The following is an 18,441-nucleotide window of genomic DNA, read 5'->3' as shown; positions in this document are numbered from 1 at the left end:
GCAGTAAACATACACCACTTCTTCATTCCCATCAACACATCTAAGAAAATAGCAGCTCATGACCGGGTTAAATTCAATTATTTGCAATGACGACCATAAGCAGATACTCACAGAAACCTTCTATTTTGTCAGCTGTCTTGCTCCATGCCACCTGCCTAGTTTCCATAATGACTTGGATTGTCCTCCTCTCTGGACTACTCTTTTTGAGGCTGTACAGTGTCATGACGGTGCCTAGCTCCAAGGTCCTTTTGATTTGACTCTTCTCATACTCAGGTAGCTCCCCATAGTCTATGCTTTTCCTGGACATTTTCAGGGTAAAGGCAGCAAATCTTCAGCGGGCTGAAAAGGAAAAAGCAGAGGAAGAAAGATGTATCATTCTAAAATAGGGGTGTGTGGTTTTTTTTTGTTAAAAAGAAACTTTTTGCAGCTTTTTTTTCAAGCAAAAGGAATTTCTAGAAGTGAAACTAGGCTAGCACGAATAACCACTCTTAGGGTCAAGGTACACAGATCTCCATTACTATCTGGTGAACTTTAACAAATATCCCTACCTAAATGAGGTGCATTTTAAAACAAACCAAATGTTTTAGAAGACAGGAATCAGCACTGCACTAGCCAACACAATACAATTATGTACTGCTTATTAACAATGGCCGGGGTGGAGTAGCTTGAGCAGTCAACATAGTATGATCTCACTCTATGGAAAACAAAGCAAGAATGCCTCTAGTTCAGCAATAAGGCATCACCATCAATTGTTTGTCCTTAATAGTATTATGCAATGATTTGTAGAAGAATGGGGATTTTAGCTCCATCCCCTTCCCCAGATTATGTATTGCCCTCCAGATGGCTTTCCATGTTTTAAGAAGATCAAAATCCTGACAGTGGTTTGTTTCTGGATCAAAATCAGACACAAGGCAAGAGAATAACAGCTGCAATCCTAAACACACTTATCTGGGATTACATTTCACTGAACAAACAGGACTTTCTTCTGAGTAAACATGCACAGGATTAGGCTGTAAGTGATGGAGCTGAGAGCCAGGAAGTATCTGCCTCCAATCTCACCTCTGCCATAGCTAGTTCTCCAAAGACAGGACACTATCACCTATTTCTCACCATATGTAAGATGGAGGTCACTATTCTGACCTCATTTAAAGGAACACTGGCAAAAATTACTGAGACAATGTATACAGACTGCTGTTAATATTAGAAGGGCTATATAAACATTTTTTTTTATTATGTAAAAGATCTTCTTTCCCAAGGAAAAGGTACAGTAGATATGGTCCAGTTTTATTAGGATTTATTTACTACCCACTTTTCTAATATAAAATAACCAAATAAATGTTAAATGCAAAACACCAAACAAAAAAATGGCAGTGCTAAATCATTCACAGAAAATGCTATTATAACCAGCTCTTCCTTCAAACACATTATCAAAAGCTGGTTGCAATTTTTAACAATCTACCGAAGCCATCTAAAAATGGAAGGAGAAGGAGTCTTACAGGTCTTCACTGCTATGATATCCCTGGTCACCAAAAAGTCCCTATCTCTTTTAATTTACATAGCCTAGAGCTAAAAATGAATGAATACCTAATTAGTCAGACTGGGTATACTGTAAACAGTTCAGACAGGTTCACAGTTATCACAGAAGCTACAAACTCCCAAGCTGCACCAGGCATTAAGGCCTCAGTGTGAAGTCCACCAAAACAAAGTAAGCATATGTAGATAACATAGAAATTGGAGAACCATATTTGCATAAGCAGAATTTCCTTCTGGTAACACAAGGGGTTCTCTGTATCCAAGTCACCAAGTCAACTTGGGTCTGAATAGTAAAAACATCAACCCAACATAAACAAACATATATTTCAGTTGGGAGATTGGTGTCTCTGTAGGAGAGTGGCATATTCAGGCTCATCCCTCAAAGTCATCATAAAATGATCTCAAACCATCTATAAATAAACAACATTAGTATATTCCAAGATATTATACCAGACCCACCAATCTCTATTTCTTCAATATCCCCACTAGCTTCATAGAATCACAGAACTGTAGAGTTGAAAGGGACCGTGAGGATCTTCTAGTCCAACCCCTGCAATGCAGGAATCTTTTGCCCAACGTGGAGCTCGAACCCACAACCCTGAGATTAGTACAGACTGAGCTATCCATCAAACTCAATTAAGCTTTCATGGGAAACAGTGATATAATTAATTACCATCTACCTCTTATATCAAGCAAACATCAAGCTCTTCAAATTAGCAATGCTTGCTTTAAGTAGCGATTACTGATAAAGTAGTAAGAATCAAATAGTGATCAGGACTAAGATATTTGAATGTATATCAATTCAGTGGGGAAACTGGTTCAACTCTACCCCTCCCCCGATGAAAATCCCCAGCCCAGACTGAAGCTATTAATTCTCTTATGAGGAAAAAATACATGCATGTAGATGTTTTTCCTAATGGGAAATCATCAACTGTGGGGAGGTCAATTTCCAATGGAGAAATAGTGCTGGGAAATGGTTTCCCCCCACCCTACCCCTAATTCTCATCTGCCCCCACATGCAACTGTTGATCTGAAAAGGTTTAAACAAATGGAGATATAGCATTTCCAACATTATTTCTACTTTGGCCCTAACATTTAAATGTAACCCATTCACTCAACTCAACGTAGCTATTAACAGGAAAAGGACATGGTGCAAAGCTTGCTGCCAAGTGAAAGTGCATAAAGAGCAAGCAACTTTTTCTATAGCAGGTTTAGCACTCTGGATCAAATGAAGCATGTGGCATAGCATTATTGATTCATGGTTAAGACTAAGCTATATCATCCAGTCTGAAATCCTATATACATTTACCCAGGAGTAAATCCCACTGAACTCAATTAGGCTTACATCTGAGTAGACGTGTATAGGATTGCATTCTTAATTGCAAGTGTTCCTTCAATGACTCAACCTTGCTTCTTGATTATTTCATGATTTTGGAAAGCATCTGGAAATGGAAAAGAACACATTTGCACTTCAATTGTGGCATACAGATAGGAAGAAAAAGGAAAAAAATAAGAATGGAATGGTAACACCGAAACAAGCCTTGTATTACAACTACCTTGAGGGTGGAAACCCCCCCCCCTTTTTTTTACGAGGAACTGAAATGCAAAGTGATAGTGACATCAATTACACTGCTGGGCTAACAAGACTTCCGATTCTTAAATTATAAATTTACTCATGCTCAGTTTAATATTCTGAATGTGCAGCAAGCTCTAATGAAGTGTCAGTGAAGTAGCAGTTGTAATCCATGGATTAACTTGTAAAATATTGAAAAAGCGTGGAACTAAGCTTCCCATTCCAGTACTTCAAACATGCTCTGTCAATCATGAATAAATGGTTACACTACTTTAAAATGACAACCTGTTCAATTAAGCCACAATGCCATTCAATCTTTATTTACTCAGGAGATAGAATCACTGCATCCAGAAGGGCTTACTTCTGGGTAAAAAGGTAGAAAATTTTGGACTTAGTTGGCATATTAAAATTTACCAGTTTGAAGTATTTCTTTATTTTGCCACACCCATACAACTGCAAAGTTGAAACTCAAACCTTGTGAATTACCAGTGAATTATGGTCTCTTCTCTTTTCTCTTACATGGCACAAATATTAGCAAGTCTGCTCTCCTTCATGAAAAACAGTAGGAAGAAATAGCTATCAAGCTTTCCCCTGGAATCATACTATAGATACCAACCAACAGCAGGACACAAGAAGGATTGGAAAAACATCTTCAGCCAAAGCCCAAAAATGACTTCAGACAAAAAACAAATCCATCTCCCTTACTGTTCTTTCCCCTCAGCCTTTTTGCCCTCTACTTTTTATTACAAGCTTCTTGTTTCAGTTTCCTTGTTAACAACCAGGCCCCAATTATCTGTTTTCCTTCTCATAGCCCTAGTTGCAGGTAGGTAGCCGTGTTGGTCTGCCATAGTCAGAACAAAATAAAAAAAAATCCTTCCAGTAGCACCTTAGAGACCAACTAAGTTTGTTATTGGTATGAGGAAGCTCATACCAATAACAAACTTAGTTGGTCTCTAAGGTGCTACTGGAATGAATTTTTTTATTTTGTTCCTTCTCATAGTCCTCATCTTCAGCTTAACTCCTTCCTTTTGCCTGTTAATAGTTAGAAATTTTTAAAGCACTATCTTACTCTAGAAATGCAAATATTTCACCCTTTTATTTCCTTAATTTGTTCACTTTTTATTTTATTTATTTGTAAGTTTACAATATACCATGTATCTGGTATCTTATAGCAGTTGTGTATAACAAAGCAATCAACACTACTTACATATATAGAAACATATGTGTTCACTAGCCCTTTCAGATTCTCCAAGAATCAATAAAAAAGACCCTAGATTACACAAAAAAGGACGGGGAAAAGAAGAAACATGAAAAAGAAGATAAATGCTTATGGGAGTATTTTACTCAATTTGCTCCTAACATAACATGTGGCTGAACTGCATCTTGTACTTTATCATTCTAACAGTGAATAAATTAACTGCAATTCCAATTTGTTCGATTTTTAAACTGTCCTTCATCTGTTAAGATTGCAGAGAAGTTTACAAAGAATACTTAAAATACATTTCAAACTAAGACCTGAGTGAAGTGTCTTATAGAAATTCCACAGGCAAGGTGCCACCACTGAGAAGGTCTGTTCCCCGTCACTACACAGTGGGCTTCCCTCATTGGCAGGATGGCAAGGCCCTCCACAGCAGATCTAAAGGCCTGGACTAGCAGATGAAGAGAAAGGCGATCTTTGAAGCATTTCAGCCTCACAATTTATGGAATACCTTCTCCCAGAGGTTTCATGTAGATGTTAGGAAACCCAGAGGTCAAGATGGAGCCCTGCAGGACTCCTGCAGTATAACTGCCAAGGGGCCAATCAGGGGGTCTCCCGGTGCTAGCCTATAGGCAAGAATGAAAGCAGAGCCACCATAGCTCCATGACTCCCACTCCCAGCTGACAGAAGCATTCCAGGAAGATACCATCATCAAATACAGGGGTCCCCGAACTAAGGCCCGGGGGCCGGATGCGGCCCAATCGCCTTCTAAATTCAGCCTGCGGACGGTCCGGGAACCAGCGTGTTTTCACATGAGTAGAATGTGTCCTTTTATTTAAAATGCATCTCTGGGTTATTTGTGGGGTATAGGAATTCATTCATATATTTTTTTCAAAATATAGTCCGGCCCCCCACAATGTCTGGGGGACAGTGGACCAGCCCACGGCTGAAAAAGTTTGCTGACCCCTGATCAAATATAACCAACGCAACAGAGTTAAAGTAGAATTAACAGGGCTACGTTCCTGACACCTGTCTCCCAGTTTTAGTGACAAACTCAGGCCTAAAGCCAGACTGAAATGGTCCAGATAATCCCTTTTCCCCAAGTACACCAGAAGCTGTCTACCATCCTCTCAATCATCTTGCCCCAAAAAGAGCTATGAGCAAATGGGTTGTAGTTGAAACGCACCTTCAGGTCCAGGGTGGGTTGCACTGCTACCTTTTTAAATTGCCTTGCAAAGCACAAAGTGAAAGGTATTTTGACATTTTAATTTTCACTTTGCTGCCTGATGGAAAAGGAAAATATGAACCAAACCTCAGCAAATGCTACTCACAGTGTTCCACATCCTTACTCTCGAATTCCTTGCAGGGAGTTTAAAAATGCTGCATTACCAAAATCCTGGGGACAAACACCATCTTAACAGAGGCTACTGGTACTGTTGATCTCTAGATGATGTGCAGCACACTGGCAAGGATTTCTGACTCTCAACTGTTTAACATGAACACCAATAAAATGACTCTTTCCCTGTGCCCTTGTCCAAATTAGGCTGCTAAAATGAAGAAAGCCTGAGGGAACCATCATAGAGTTTTCTGTGGAAGGACTGTGAGGGTAGCTCACAGATCCCTGAATTCAGCAGCAGCTCAGAGCACTTAATTATTCTTCTTTATTTTTTATTTTAGTGTATATTCTGTGCACCTTGCTCCAGTTGGTGGATCTTTGAGTCCCAGTAAAACACAAAAGTAGATACAGCAAGCATGCAATCTGCCCTCCCTGGTCCTGAGCTGCTGGAACAAATCCAATGGAACAAATCATAATTACTCATTATGGCAGTTTCCTACACAGCAGACTTTATCCTTCAAAGTCAGAGGTTTTATGCCTATTTGTTTGCACAGCATGCCAGATAAATGTATTCAGCACCTGAACTGATGCCTGCACTCTAAACCCTGGGTATGTTGTTGTTGTTGTTGGGTATATAACATACATAATTGTTTGTGCAGAATTTCTTAGTTGAAAATAAAATATGGCATTGAAAAATACATAAAACTAACGGGCACTGAAGAAGTGGCAGCAATACCAAGAAATGGAATGATGAGAAGCAATTACAGGACAGCCAGGATAAAAGTATAGAATTTTCTGTGGCCAGGACTGAACAAGAAGTAAAAATAGTCAGTAGCTATGTGGAAAGCCTCTGGATCTATGAATGTCAGAAATATTATTGTCTGAAACATTCTCAAAACCTTTCAGTGTGTATGACAAAAGGAGACAAACTAAATGATGAATCTTGAAATTCTGCAGGTAAAATATACTGTAATAGATTTGATCCACCACTGGAATACTACACTGGCTTTTATTACAGCCTGCTCAAATTTACATTGGAACCTGGAAATATCATGCAGCCAGGGGAGATTTCCCTAGATAATGACTTGAAGAGTTCTCAGTGGCCACAATTGAGTTACACAACCATCTTCTCTACCTAGCCTGCAAATGAAGTTAACTATCTACAAAGCATGACAGATCAATTAACAAACCTGTGCAAGTGTGGATCAGATTAGTCTAAACAAATAATGTGAACTTCCAAAGAAGTCAAAACCAGGGAAGTATGGTCAGTACACATTTCTTGCTGGCAAAAACCATCAAGTGAACTCTGTCTTGAGTGCTTATTGAGAGGATTTGTGTGTGTGTGGTTAAACTGCCTCCCGTGTCTCTCAAGTCAGAAACCCCTAGCCTATGCAAAATCCAAACACCAGTTTGAAAGCCAGTAGCTCAGCTGGAAGTTAATACATCAGCAGTGAAACTAGATATGACGCATAAGCCCACAGGTAACTCACGTGAATTAGTAGTACCATGGAAAATTAGGTCCTTGATATTTATTTGTACCAAGCCTAGAACATCAAAGCACCCGGGTTTGTACATGTGGGTTACCTAGCTACAATATAATAAATTAATCATACAACACATCTTGGCACGGGAAGTTCAGCATCAAAGGATTCAGTCATGTATTGCTGCTATCCCAAAGTCTTGGGATCAGTGTTACAGGATGACCCATCAGATCTCCTTTGTCATGTTACAACTGCCTTAAAGGAAATTATTTCCATATGCTTAGTTGGGCACTAATACATGAAATCAAAAGCACAGGAAGCTCCCATCTGGTCATGCCCTTCAAAACACAAAATGTGTAAGGCGTAATAATTTCTGAAGCTCTCCAGTTGTATTTTATTAAATAAAGGTTTGTTACCATCATTTACGCTACTTTTCTTCTGATCAGCATGTTCTATGTCCTTGGACTTGTGTGTATAAAGTTGTGTGAAATAAATGAAAATAAAACAGTATCTATAACCAGTTTCACTATTGTTTGAAACCTGCTATACGCTCTGAGTAACTCAAAACCATATAATGAACATACACAGAGAATATGGTCCAGAAAGATCACTTTATCTATCTGATTTTATAAACCATGAGGATTCATGTTGAGCTACACAATTTGAGAACACACAGTTTTAGCCTACATTTGTTAAAGTGTACTATTACTAACATAAGATGTTGCTTACCGCAAGTACCCTAACTAATTGTCCAAAAGTTGTAGAAAGTTTCATTGCTTTATCAGGCTTTAGGAAATATAAAGAGCAGAACTAGAAAAACTGGAGTACAAACAGCAAGAAGAGAAAATTACAAATCCCCTTCTTGTTTGAACCTGGCATACATATGGTAAAACAAGCATCTTTGATTGGCCTTAAAGATTATGACAGAATAAAAGCTACTCTAATTGTTTATCGATCAAAGGTAGTGAAAGAGGGAGGTGGAGAGCACAAAAAGATGGACAGCTGCTTCGGCATCAAAGTAGCCCCATGAAAGAGCACTGCAGTTCTTAGATACTTGGTGTATTTGATATTACATACTGTAATTCTACACACCTGGTGGGAAGTCCCACTGAACTCATTAGGACTGACTTTCTTCCAAGTAGACATGCATAAGATTTCACTGCCAGTCACCAGTTTTCCTTTTTCCTCACAATGCAAATAATCCATTTTTTTGGCATTCAATTTTTTTTCATCCAATATCATGTACGAAGATGACCATATACTGAACCAACAACAAAAGATACCCTACCTGAAGTTGTTCCTTCTGCTCTGCTGTATGAAGCGTCCACTGCTCCCCAGATGAAGTCCTTTCCCTAACCCAACATAATTGAGGGAGTTTGGGTGGCTACAGAAACCCCTTCCTTTTCAAGGGCACCCCAGAGGCTTAGGTTAGCATGAAAAACTGGCTTTTCAACCTTAAAACAATGTTCATACATTTGAAATAGTGATAAACATATCTGTTTCCTTCCTACAAAGTTGACACACACATTTTCTCTGAACCCAGATTCACCTCTTTGTTCATACCACTACCTTTCCTTCCTTCACTCTGCATTTAAACGGGCAGTTACTAACCCACCCACCTCTCTGTTGGGGGAAAAGTGAAGGGGGGGGAGAGGGAGGGAGGACAGCTGGTTTCCTTCCCTCTTTTGCAGCGGGCTCTTCAGTGAGACAGAGGTGGCAGCAAATGAAACAGAGTTTGTCAAAAGCAAGGTTGTCCAATGGGTGAAGAGCCAGGGCTCCCCAGAGGAAGACTGATTTATTACAAAACCTATTGATTTATTGCCTTTCTGTTCAACGACACTAAAGGCAAATGGCAAAGGGTGAAGTAATGAGAAGTTCAAAAAATATGTAACAAAAAGCTAAAGAAAATAAGCTGCAGTACTCTTTCAGGAACAATCTCCTCGTTTAAAAGTCTGTGCAAAGAAAAAGTAAATTTTGACCAAGCAAGGAGGGACCTGAGACAAGAAACTGGAGACGTGGTGAAGGTGCAGCACCTTAATATAACAGAGTGGCCAAGAGCATGTGCAGTTAGTTCCTTTCTATCAGAGCTGGCCTGGAGGAGGGTAAGGGGGGGGACCAGTACCCCAGAACATGTGCATAAACTTAGCTCCGCTCCAGCCTTGCCAGGCGTCAAGTTAAAGGGCATTTCCAGCCATATTTAAGACTAAACACCTTTTTAATCCACAGTGAAGTCCAAAAGAGTGGGGGTGTGAACAGAAGAGGAAGAAGATGCAAAGCAGTCATAACTTGTTTAAGGATGAATGCCGCCCTGGGGTCCTTTGAGAGGAAGCATGTGACATAAGTCTAATGAATAAATTGCAGTAATAGGAAGGCTGTCAAGTGAGTACCCGTAGAGCATGTGCAGAACGACGTGTTCCCTACACAGCCGAGACACGCCAGCCAGTTTCCCTGGTTTATTCTTTCCTGGTCAACTTCTGATCCCCAGCGCTATCACTTGGTGGGCGACGGGTCAGCGACAGGAAGGAGAAAAAAGATGCCGAAGTAACCACAACCTGTCTCGGGTTGGAAGGAAAGCACTCGAAATAACCCCACGGAACACGTACACAGTCTTGATATCGCAGCCAGTGTTTAATCTGTTGCTTCACGCTCTCTAAATTTCCTTTTAAAAACAACAAAAACTTCTTTGCATTTACTCCCTGAGAGTATCTTTACGGAACATCAGCATATTAGTAGTAGTAGTGAGTATTTAAGAAACCAACCAACCGATAGCCCGAAGCTGGGATGTAGGGGATCCCTCAACCCGCCCCGCACCTCTTAATACCTGCGATATAACTAAGTGAGGCGGGACAGGAAGGCAAGAATGTGTGAGGAACCGCCGCCCCAACCCGCCCGCAGCTGAGGAAATCTAGGGCGAGAAGGAAAGAGGGCTCCGCACGGTGGGGCTGGAGGAGGAGAGGGTAAGTAAGTGCGGGGGTACCTTCCTTCTCTCTCTCTCTCTCTCTCTCGGCGTCTCCCCTCACCTGCGCCTCAGTCCCAGAGGCGGGGAGCCGGAGTCGTCCCCCTCGCTCGGTCGTCGCTGGCGGCCCGCCCTGCTCCTCGCCGCCTGCTGCCCCAGGAAGGCTCCCCACTTCTGCTTCTCAAGCCCCGGGAGGGAGGCAGGCGCGGAGGGTTGGCCGGGGGAGGGCACGGCCACGTGACCCGGCGGAGCCACAGAGCGGCGGCGGCGGAGGGGCGGAGGGAGACGTCTGGGCGCAACGTGTGTGTAAATGAATGAGAGGAAGGAAAGAGCGCGCCGTTTGTGTGTGTGTGTGTGTAGCCTACAGGAGAGAGATGTGTGTGTGTGCGTGCGTATATACAAGCAGGCACACCCGCGTTTCCCTTCCTTTCCTTCGTATGTCCGCTGATGTGTAGGTGCAAAACGCAAACGTTCTTCACGTGGCCAGTCTCTTCCGTCTCCCTTATGGGTTTGGGAGGGAAAACGCAAGTGGGTGAAATAAAAACAAAAAACCGGACACAGGGTGGGTGACATCCAATCCATATGCTCAGAGATAGATCGATCAACAGATAGGTATAGAATGGGAGATAAAGTGTGTGACATATATTTGTTTTGTTTTGTTTTGTCCGACTCCTCCTGACCAGAGCACGCCAGGCACTCCTGTCTTCCACTGCCTCCCGCAGTTTGGACAGACGCATCTTGGTAGCTTCGAGAACACTGTACAACCATCTTGTCCTCTGTCGTCCCCTTCTCCTTGTGCCCTCCATCTTTCCCAACATCAGGGTCTTTTCCAGGGAGTCTTCTCTTCTTATGAGGTAGCCAAAGTATTGGAGCCTCAGCTTCAGGATCAGTCCTTCCAGTGAGCACTCAGGCCTGATTTCCTTAAGAATGGATAGGTCTGATCTTCTTGCAGTCCATGGGACTCTCGAGTCTCCTCCAGCACCGTAATTCAAAAGCATCAATTCTTCGGTGATCAGCCTTCTTTATGGTCCAGCTCTCACTTCCATATCACTACTGGGAAAACCATAGCTTTAACTATGTGGACCTTTGTCAGCAAGGTGATGTCTCTGCTTTTTAAGATGCTGTCTAGGTTTGTCGTTGCTTTTCTCCCAAGAAGCAGGTATCTTCTAATTTCGTGACTGCTACATATATATATATATATATAGGGTAATGCAATTTGTGAGTTTGGATCCATCATGCCCAAAATCGGATGGAGTTAATCCAAAATTACATTTTGGTCAGTCTTAATTCAAAATGGTGCCTGGCATCCAAACACTGGTGAAGACCACTGACCCCACCTTGGGAACCCTCATGCTACGTTTGGCAATGTTATCTTCACAGGAGGCCAAACCAACGTCGTTTTGACATATAAGCAGTATGTAAATTAATAATACCTCAAAAAAAAATGCCTCAGGCTACTGCCTCAGTTTAGTTTAGCACTGCGGGCTATTGCCACAGGAAGACTTGTTAGCCCCCTTAGACTTGGAGCAATTCCAGGCCAATTCCCTGAAATTTCAGCCCCAATCTCTTTTCTTTTTAAAGTTGCCTAGCACTTTTGTTGTTGTTGGTAGGCAAAGAAAAAAATGTGCAGCAGGATTGAACTCAGTTGTTAAGTCACAATTTAAGCTTTCAGTATTCCAGTGTGCAAAGGTGCTAGGATAGATGAGAAGCAGCAGTAAAGCAATTTGATTAATATGTACTATGTTAAATAACTTTCGACATGTACATGCAGCTACTCTTATTTGGTAGACGGACGTGGCGATCTAAGGCAGCAGGTACTGGGGGTGGGGTGATGGCAAAACACCAGGCTATTTTCCTGGGCAGGCACAAAAGTCACATGGTGGTATATATTGCATTTCTATTTAAATTATAGTAATTATTTCCAAATCTGCTTCTATAAATTAAAACAGGCGCATTTCATGCAAATTTGTCTTCATTTGTCCTGGGTGGGGTGGTGATAATGTGGTTCCCTTTTGGGGGGGGTGATGTGTGAAGTGGCCACCCTACATAGCTCCCCACCACCACCACCACATTTTCCTGAGCCAGCACCCCACCCGACAACTATTAATATTTGTTGCTGGCCTAAGCTGTTGGCTGTCTCACTTAGTCCCTTTTACCCAATGCAACACAGCCCTTAACTGAGTATGCTTACAGAAAATCTACCAGCCCAGACCATTGACTACTCCGGGCAACAAGCATGTGCTATATTCTATTCACATAATGCACACCAGCAGCACCAATGCTACATTGCAGCATTTGCTTGAGCAAGCAGTGAGTAGGCCCCAGGCAGAGTGGTGAATGAGCAGCAAAGACAGAACTATGTGCCACACAGGTTAATCTGTGCCTCCTGAATTAGTCTGCTTACCTCAGGTGCAATAAATAATGATGGCCCAGGTCCATATTAAAGTAAGATTCATCTGCTAGTCCAATTGGCTTCTGTAAGTGGAAGCAGGGAGGGAATGCTTTTTCTTGGGTCGGTCTTGATTCATTTCCCCCACTGCTCTGGTTTCCCTTAGGCTGCCTTGCCTCGTTGTTTTTCTGCCCCCTGGGTCTGTTTGGCTGCCTTTGGGAAAGGGGCGCAATTACACCAGGCATGGGGATGTAAGATTGGGGAAAGCTTCACTTCCTGGATTTCTACCTGTTATGCAACTTTATTTGCCAACCTTTTTAAACTGTCTTGTATCCTTGAACAGCAATCCAAGAGGCAGATATTTAGCTTGAGATGTTTTGATTTGCTTAGATTTAAAGGATGATGAAAGCAGCAGCTGCTACATTGTGCTTTGCCAGGATGCTGTTGAGGGCACAAGAACAAGCCCGATGAAAAGGGGATAAATATATTTTTTTATAAATCGCTTTGTGTGGTGACATACTAATCATGGCATTGTTTGTGTGAATAGTTCCATAATTTCATGTGAAAATAGCCTTGCTTCTGAGTGTTTTGGTTCCTCTGGGAAGAGTTGAGATACGGAGGTTTTTTGAAAGAAAGAAAGAAAGAAAGAAAGAAAGAAAGAAAGAGACAAACTGAGTAAATGTACAGCCAGGAGGGATCTAGTTATTTCTGCTTCTCAAGAGAAAGGGGAAAGAATTTTGGATTATTGAAGTCTCATTTTCCGGTGGACAAGGAATGAAGAAAAAATTGTTCAAAGCTTCCCGGAATATCAGTTTAGCATACATGTAAATTTCATAAAACAATAAAAGGAAGGGATTGCGTAAGGTATTTCAAATATTTTAAAGAGAAAGATAAGCATCTGCCAGAGAGGTTTTGGTTATCTTCTGGGAATTTTTGCGCAGGAAGTCACAGTCGCTGAACTAACTTTATTTCAAACCTACAATTTTCTTATACCAATGAACCAATCTGGATAAGATCATCTTCAGTTAATTTGCTTAATACCCTTTGGCACAAAATCTATTTGAATTACGAAACTAACTAGAACATTTACCTACCTCTTGTTAATGGACTATTCATTCCTCAAATGTTTTTTAAAAAATAATTGTTGCACAACTGACCTAAGTAACAATTCAAAAGTTCTGGACAGCTAATTTTTAATTTTGTGTGCTTATAAATACTCTGTGTACATTAAGAATTCAGTAAATGTGTATTCTGATATACAGTATTAGACAGATCTTCTCTGAAACAACAATAATAAAAACATTAATACCCAATGGTGAAATAAAGTGATTTTAGAATGAGAAGAGTAAAACCTTGATAGTTTTAAGGCACTCCTCTTGGATGACTGGGATCAGGAAAAGATCACTATCTTGTTAGTACTTCTGGGTCACACCTTGATTTCATTTCTCCACCCATAAGAATGAAGCAAGCAAATGCTGACTGTTGCGTATTAAATAATCTTTAATTTTTCTACCTCTCTGTTTTCTACGTGCAGTAAATCTTAGGTCCTACTGTGAAACTACCTGGCAACAACAATTCAATTTTTGAGCCTCACTAGCAGTTAAAATTTGTAGATCAGTTTAACATGGAGTTGCCAACTTTTTCCTGCCCCCATGCTTCTGACAGCAGATATTTAGCAGAATAAGCTTGTCCCCTCCCTTTATCTGCATGCCTGAAAAAGGTTCACCTGCTAAACTTCTGCTATTTAAAGTAACAGGAGCAAGACTAGTAAAAAGTTGACATATGTTTAATATCACCTGTGCATTAATGTGCAATGGAGACACAGAACCCACATTACATAATAGCGTATTATTTAGGCTAGTATCTCCATGTAAGGTCAAGACACAACAAGAAGGTATGAACTGGATGCATTAAATTAAATGCAGCCTAACAGCTACATATCACATTTCACCATCTCAATAAAAAAGCAGTGAGGTTATCTGTGACCACCATGGCTTTTTTTCAGCTGAAACTCACCAGAACTCAGTTCCAGCATCTCTCAGATGGGTGCCATTACCATTATAAGAGAACAAGAGAGTCATTAATGGTGAGTTCTGATACCTCTTTTTCTATAAAAATAGCATTGGTCACAGCAATATATGGTTGATGAACTATATTTGGTTCATAGGGTATGCAGGTTTGTTCTAAGGCAGGTCTCTCTCTGACCCCTGAGGCTCCCCACAGGCTATACACCCTTCTAAGTGACACCCCTCACCCACTGAAGGCTGGTGGCACCTAGATTTAGTTCAAAAGGGGTCCCTGCTGTCACACTTGCTTCTCTGCAATCACATTCCTGGAACCACAGTTAGAGGGAAAGCATTTCAGAAAATCCAAGCACCACCACTCCTTGGTTTTCCAAGTGCTTACCCAAGTGCTTTTGGAAATGAGGCACAGCAGAGACTAGTGTCTTTATGATATGTGGTTTATTTACACATATATACAACCTGAGCCTATGATGGAAGGGTTCACAGCATTAACACCCCCAAAGGGTCTTGTTCTTCCATTGCCACAGCCTTTAATTCAAACAGAAATCAAACATTTTGGTCTGCCTCTCTGGCTTTCTAGCCTGCTGTTTTACTTCTAGGTCACATTACAAACATTTTCAACTCTAAACTCTGGCTTTTATCCTTCTCACTACCTGTGAATTGCAAGTGGGCAGTCTCACACAGAGCCCCCTTTCCTTTGCTTACTTAATGGCTCATCACCTTTTCTTTGTTCTCTTCATGGCCCGTCACCCAGGTGATTACCTCTAAACAGGAAGCTAGCCTGGCTTGTATTTTAGCACTTGCTAGGGTTATAGGCACCCACAAATTTTAGCACTTGCTAGGGTTATAGGCACCCACAAATTCAAAAAAGTATGTATCCTAAGCAAAGCAACTTACAGTTACCACTAATGGTCATGGTTCTTCAAAAAACAGTAGTATGCCAAGAAGCAAATTTTAGATCACATGGTTTATGGGAGGACACCCACTTGAGCCAGTTGTATTCCCACCTTTGTTCCAATTGCTAATAAGGGTGTGGGAGTGAGAAAAAACAACCAACCAGTATAGCACCATTATGGCATCACATTTTGTGGCTGGACTGCAGTTTAGGCATCCAGCTGTTAGATTTATCAACCCCATAGGTTAGAATTTCCAGGCAACAGGGAACGTGTTAATTGGCATACAATAGATGTTGTATGTTGTGTGTACCATCGTTTTAATTATTTTATTTCATACACACATTTATATAAATAAATGCTATGAAACATGTTTTAATTGCAAATCATTGTAATTTAAAGGAATTTGCCTTTTCAGGGGTAACTAAAAATGTCAAGAACACTGAAATATATATATATATATATTTATTTGTACAAAGTCATGTTCAACATAAATCTTTGGAACAAGCTGACATTGTCTTCTTTCCTTGGTTGAAAGAAAATGCACAACATCAGGTTGGGGATCCTAATAGGCAGTACATTTGCTATAGTCTCAAATTACTACTGGACTTTTTTTTGTTCTCTGCTGTTAGCCCTCCAGATGCTACTGAACTACAACTCCCATCATCCCTGGCCATGTTTGCTGGGCTGATGGGAAGCAACATCTGGAGGGCTACAGGTTCCTTGGCCAAGCTATAAAGGGTGGAAGGGAAAAACAGGACATACATATATGTGTGTATGTGTGGCAGTGGTATTCAAATTGATTCTGGTAAGCAGGGGAGGAATTTTAGCATAGCTGGGCAATTCCCCACAGTGCCTGGAAAGTCCCACATTTGCCCGAATGCAGTGTTTTGCACCTGGGAAAATGCAATGCAGCATCTAGATAAGAGATAGATAGCTGTCAGTCATTAGGTTGGATGAGGTCTCTGAGGCATCCTCAACCATTTGCCTCTAGAAGCGCAACCAGTTTTGAACAAATGTGTAATTAATTAACCCAAAGGTTTCCAAAAACAGTGAGAGAGTCCATATGTTTGTGAATTCTCTCTCTTCTTTTTCTCTCTTAGGGTGTTATGTCTAATATGAGTTAGCCAAATGCCCTACTTTGAGCAGCCATTAGATGCCACAATCACATTACATTGCTATCACATGGGTCGTGCCACCCACTCAGACAGTAATAATGTCATAGCCAGCTAAGAGTGGATGAATCCATTGATTTTGGTTTCCCCCAGATTCTCATTTTTCTAATCTTCACATTTCCACAAGTTGTTGTGATTTTTTTTTAAAAAGTTCTTATGAAAATTCTCCAGTATATTAGGGCAATTTCTTCCTAATATATATCCAGTTTCGCAAAGCAGTCCCCCCCCCCTTTTCTCTATGCTATTTTCCATAGCATATACCTTTTTGCAAACTCTTTACCCTGGAATATGCATTTTTGTATATATTACCTGACTGAAAAACTGCATTACAAAATTCAGAGAAGTATGAATTTCCAAGGATGGCTTTGTTTTGGTTTGTATTTTGTTTCAGAAAGTTTGAATTAGGTTAGCGTTGCTTTTAAATGCAAACTGAGTCAAATTCTGCCCCATTGCTATAGCCAGCAGGCCCTTGTGTTCCATAACTGAGAATCACTTACTGCTAGACAGTGCTATTTTTCTAGTAAAAGAGATGCTGGAACTCACCATGAACGCCTCCCTTGTGTCGGAATACGTTTCACGGATCCGCATGGATTCATAATTAATTGGTTATTTTATGGATTTTTAAGGTTTACTTTTGGTATAATTGCGCGCAAAAGTGAAGTGAAAGCATGAATGAATAGTGTGATTCACTTACAAGATTAATCCGCCTTTATTTTGTAGATCCGGTCATGTTCAAGTTGTTAATGAGCGTTAAATTTGCTTCCCGCCCTTTGGAGGGCAGCAACAGTGATTTTATTGGTTAAAGTACTAATGATGATGTCACGTTTGTTCCCCTAATAAAAGGCAGAGGCACCCCGCTTAGGCAAGAGACCGCACGTTCTTTAGGAGAAGTTCGTTTATGTCTTTTAGTTGGGTTTAGTTGAAGTCAAGTTAGTTTAAGGGGCTAGGAGCGGGCTGGACGGGTGGATGGGTTTTTCTTTAGTTAGAGTTAGATCGCGGAAGATCCATTCGGTTTTAGTTTTAGTTAGGTTCTTTTAGGTTAGCCTAGGGATAGGCCCGCGGAAGATATTTCGGTTTAGTTTATTTAGTTAGCCTCGCGGAAGATTGGGTGCGCAGGGTCTTTAAGCTTAGGAGAACTTAGCTTAGGGGACGAGCCTACGCGGGTTCTGCCGAAGCCACTAAAGATACAACCGGTGTCTGTCTTCCTTTGGGGTTAACGGGGGGAGTAAAGTAAAAATTTTATTTCTTTAAACTGGTCTCGTCTATTCAGAGTCAGGGTATATATTTTATTTCACGAGGCAACTTTCTTTAAAGAAGGCAACTAGGAACTCACACACCATCAGAGTCTTCAATTGGATTACTCATCATCCTTCAGACTGTGAGGCTTGGCCGGCGACCGTGCTCAAAGCACGCGGAACGCTGGCCGCTTTCCCCGCAACTGGTACCTCGTGCATAACCAGTCCAAGGCCGTGCACGAGGAGCTCCAGCACCCCTACCCCGACAAGTGGTGCCCCGTGTGAGGCAAAGCGTAGTCAAAAAATCGCTTCCACGAAGACTCGTTGAAGGCAACATATCGGAAGTGGCTCGGAAACAGACATTGAGAGGTGAGGTATAACGGCCCGGTTTATCCAGGATTTCGCTGCAGTAGCGCGAATCCACCGCTTGCCCAAAGTAGTGTAAATAGAAGTCGCGCGCGTATATTTTGCCCCAAGGGGTCCCCGGGTAGAGCGGCAAGGAGTTTAGTGTAAGCCTACGGGCAGAGTAAGGTCTTCCCTAAGCCTACGGGTGGGAAGGTTCTGGCAAAAGCCTACGGGTGCCAGGGTCTGGCAAAAGCCTACGGGTGCCAGGGTTTTCGGTCAAAGCCTACGGGTAGGGCCGGTGTC

The 18,441-nt window shown here is 41.5% G+C and overlaps 1 protein-coding gene across 5 annotated transcripts in view; it reads right to left on the bottom strand.

Annotated features, from left to right (window-relative positions):
• Nucleotides 1-10,296, bottom strand: part of PLCG2 (phospholipase C gamma 2) — a 63,855-nt gene extending 53,559 nt beyond the window's left edge. For 2 of the 5 annotated variants that reach the window (XR_004427152.1, XM_033157204.1), the window contains exons 1-2: nucleotides 10,142-10,295; nucleotides 112-339 (exon numbers count right to left, since the gene is read on the bottom strand). Coding sequence is in view for 3 of the 5 variants with exons in the window: in XM_033157204.1 (XP_033013095.1) it covers nucleotides 112-307 (196 nt within the window). In the remaining 2 variants the exon portion in view is untranslated. Of the gene's footprint in view, nucleotides 1-111; nucleotides 342-10,114 lie in introns of all 5 variants that reach the window. The other 3 variants (XR_004427151.1, XM_033157203.1, XM_033157202.1) reach the window with 3 other exon arrangements.
• Between the last annotated feature and the right edge of the window lie 8,145 nt (nucleotides 10,297-18,441).

Source organism: Lacerta agilis, chromosome 8 (genome assembly GCF_009819535.1).
Source record: "Lacerta agilis isolate rLacAgi1 chromosome 8, rLacAgi1.pri, whole genome shotgun sequence".
Lineage (NCBI taxonomy): Eukaryota > Metazoa > Chordata > Lepidosauria > Squamata > Lacertidae > Lacerta > Lacerta agilis.
This window is presented reverse-complemented; position numbering and strand designations above follow the sequence as displayed.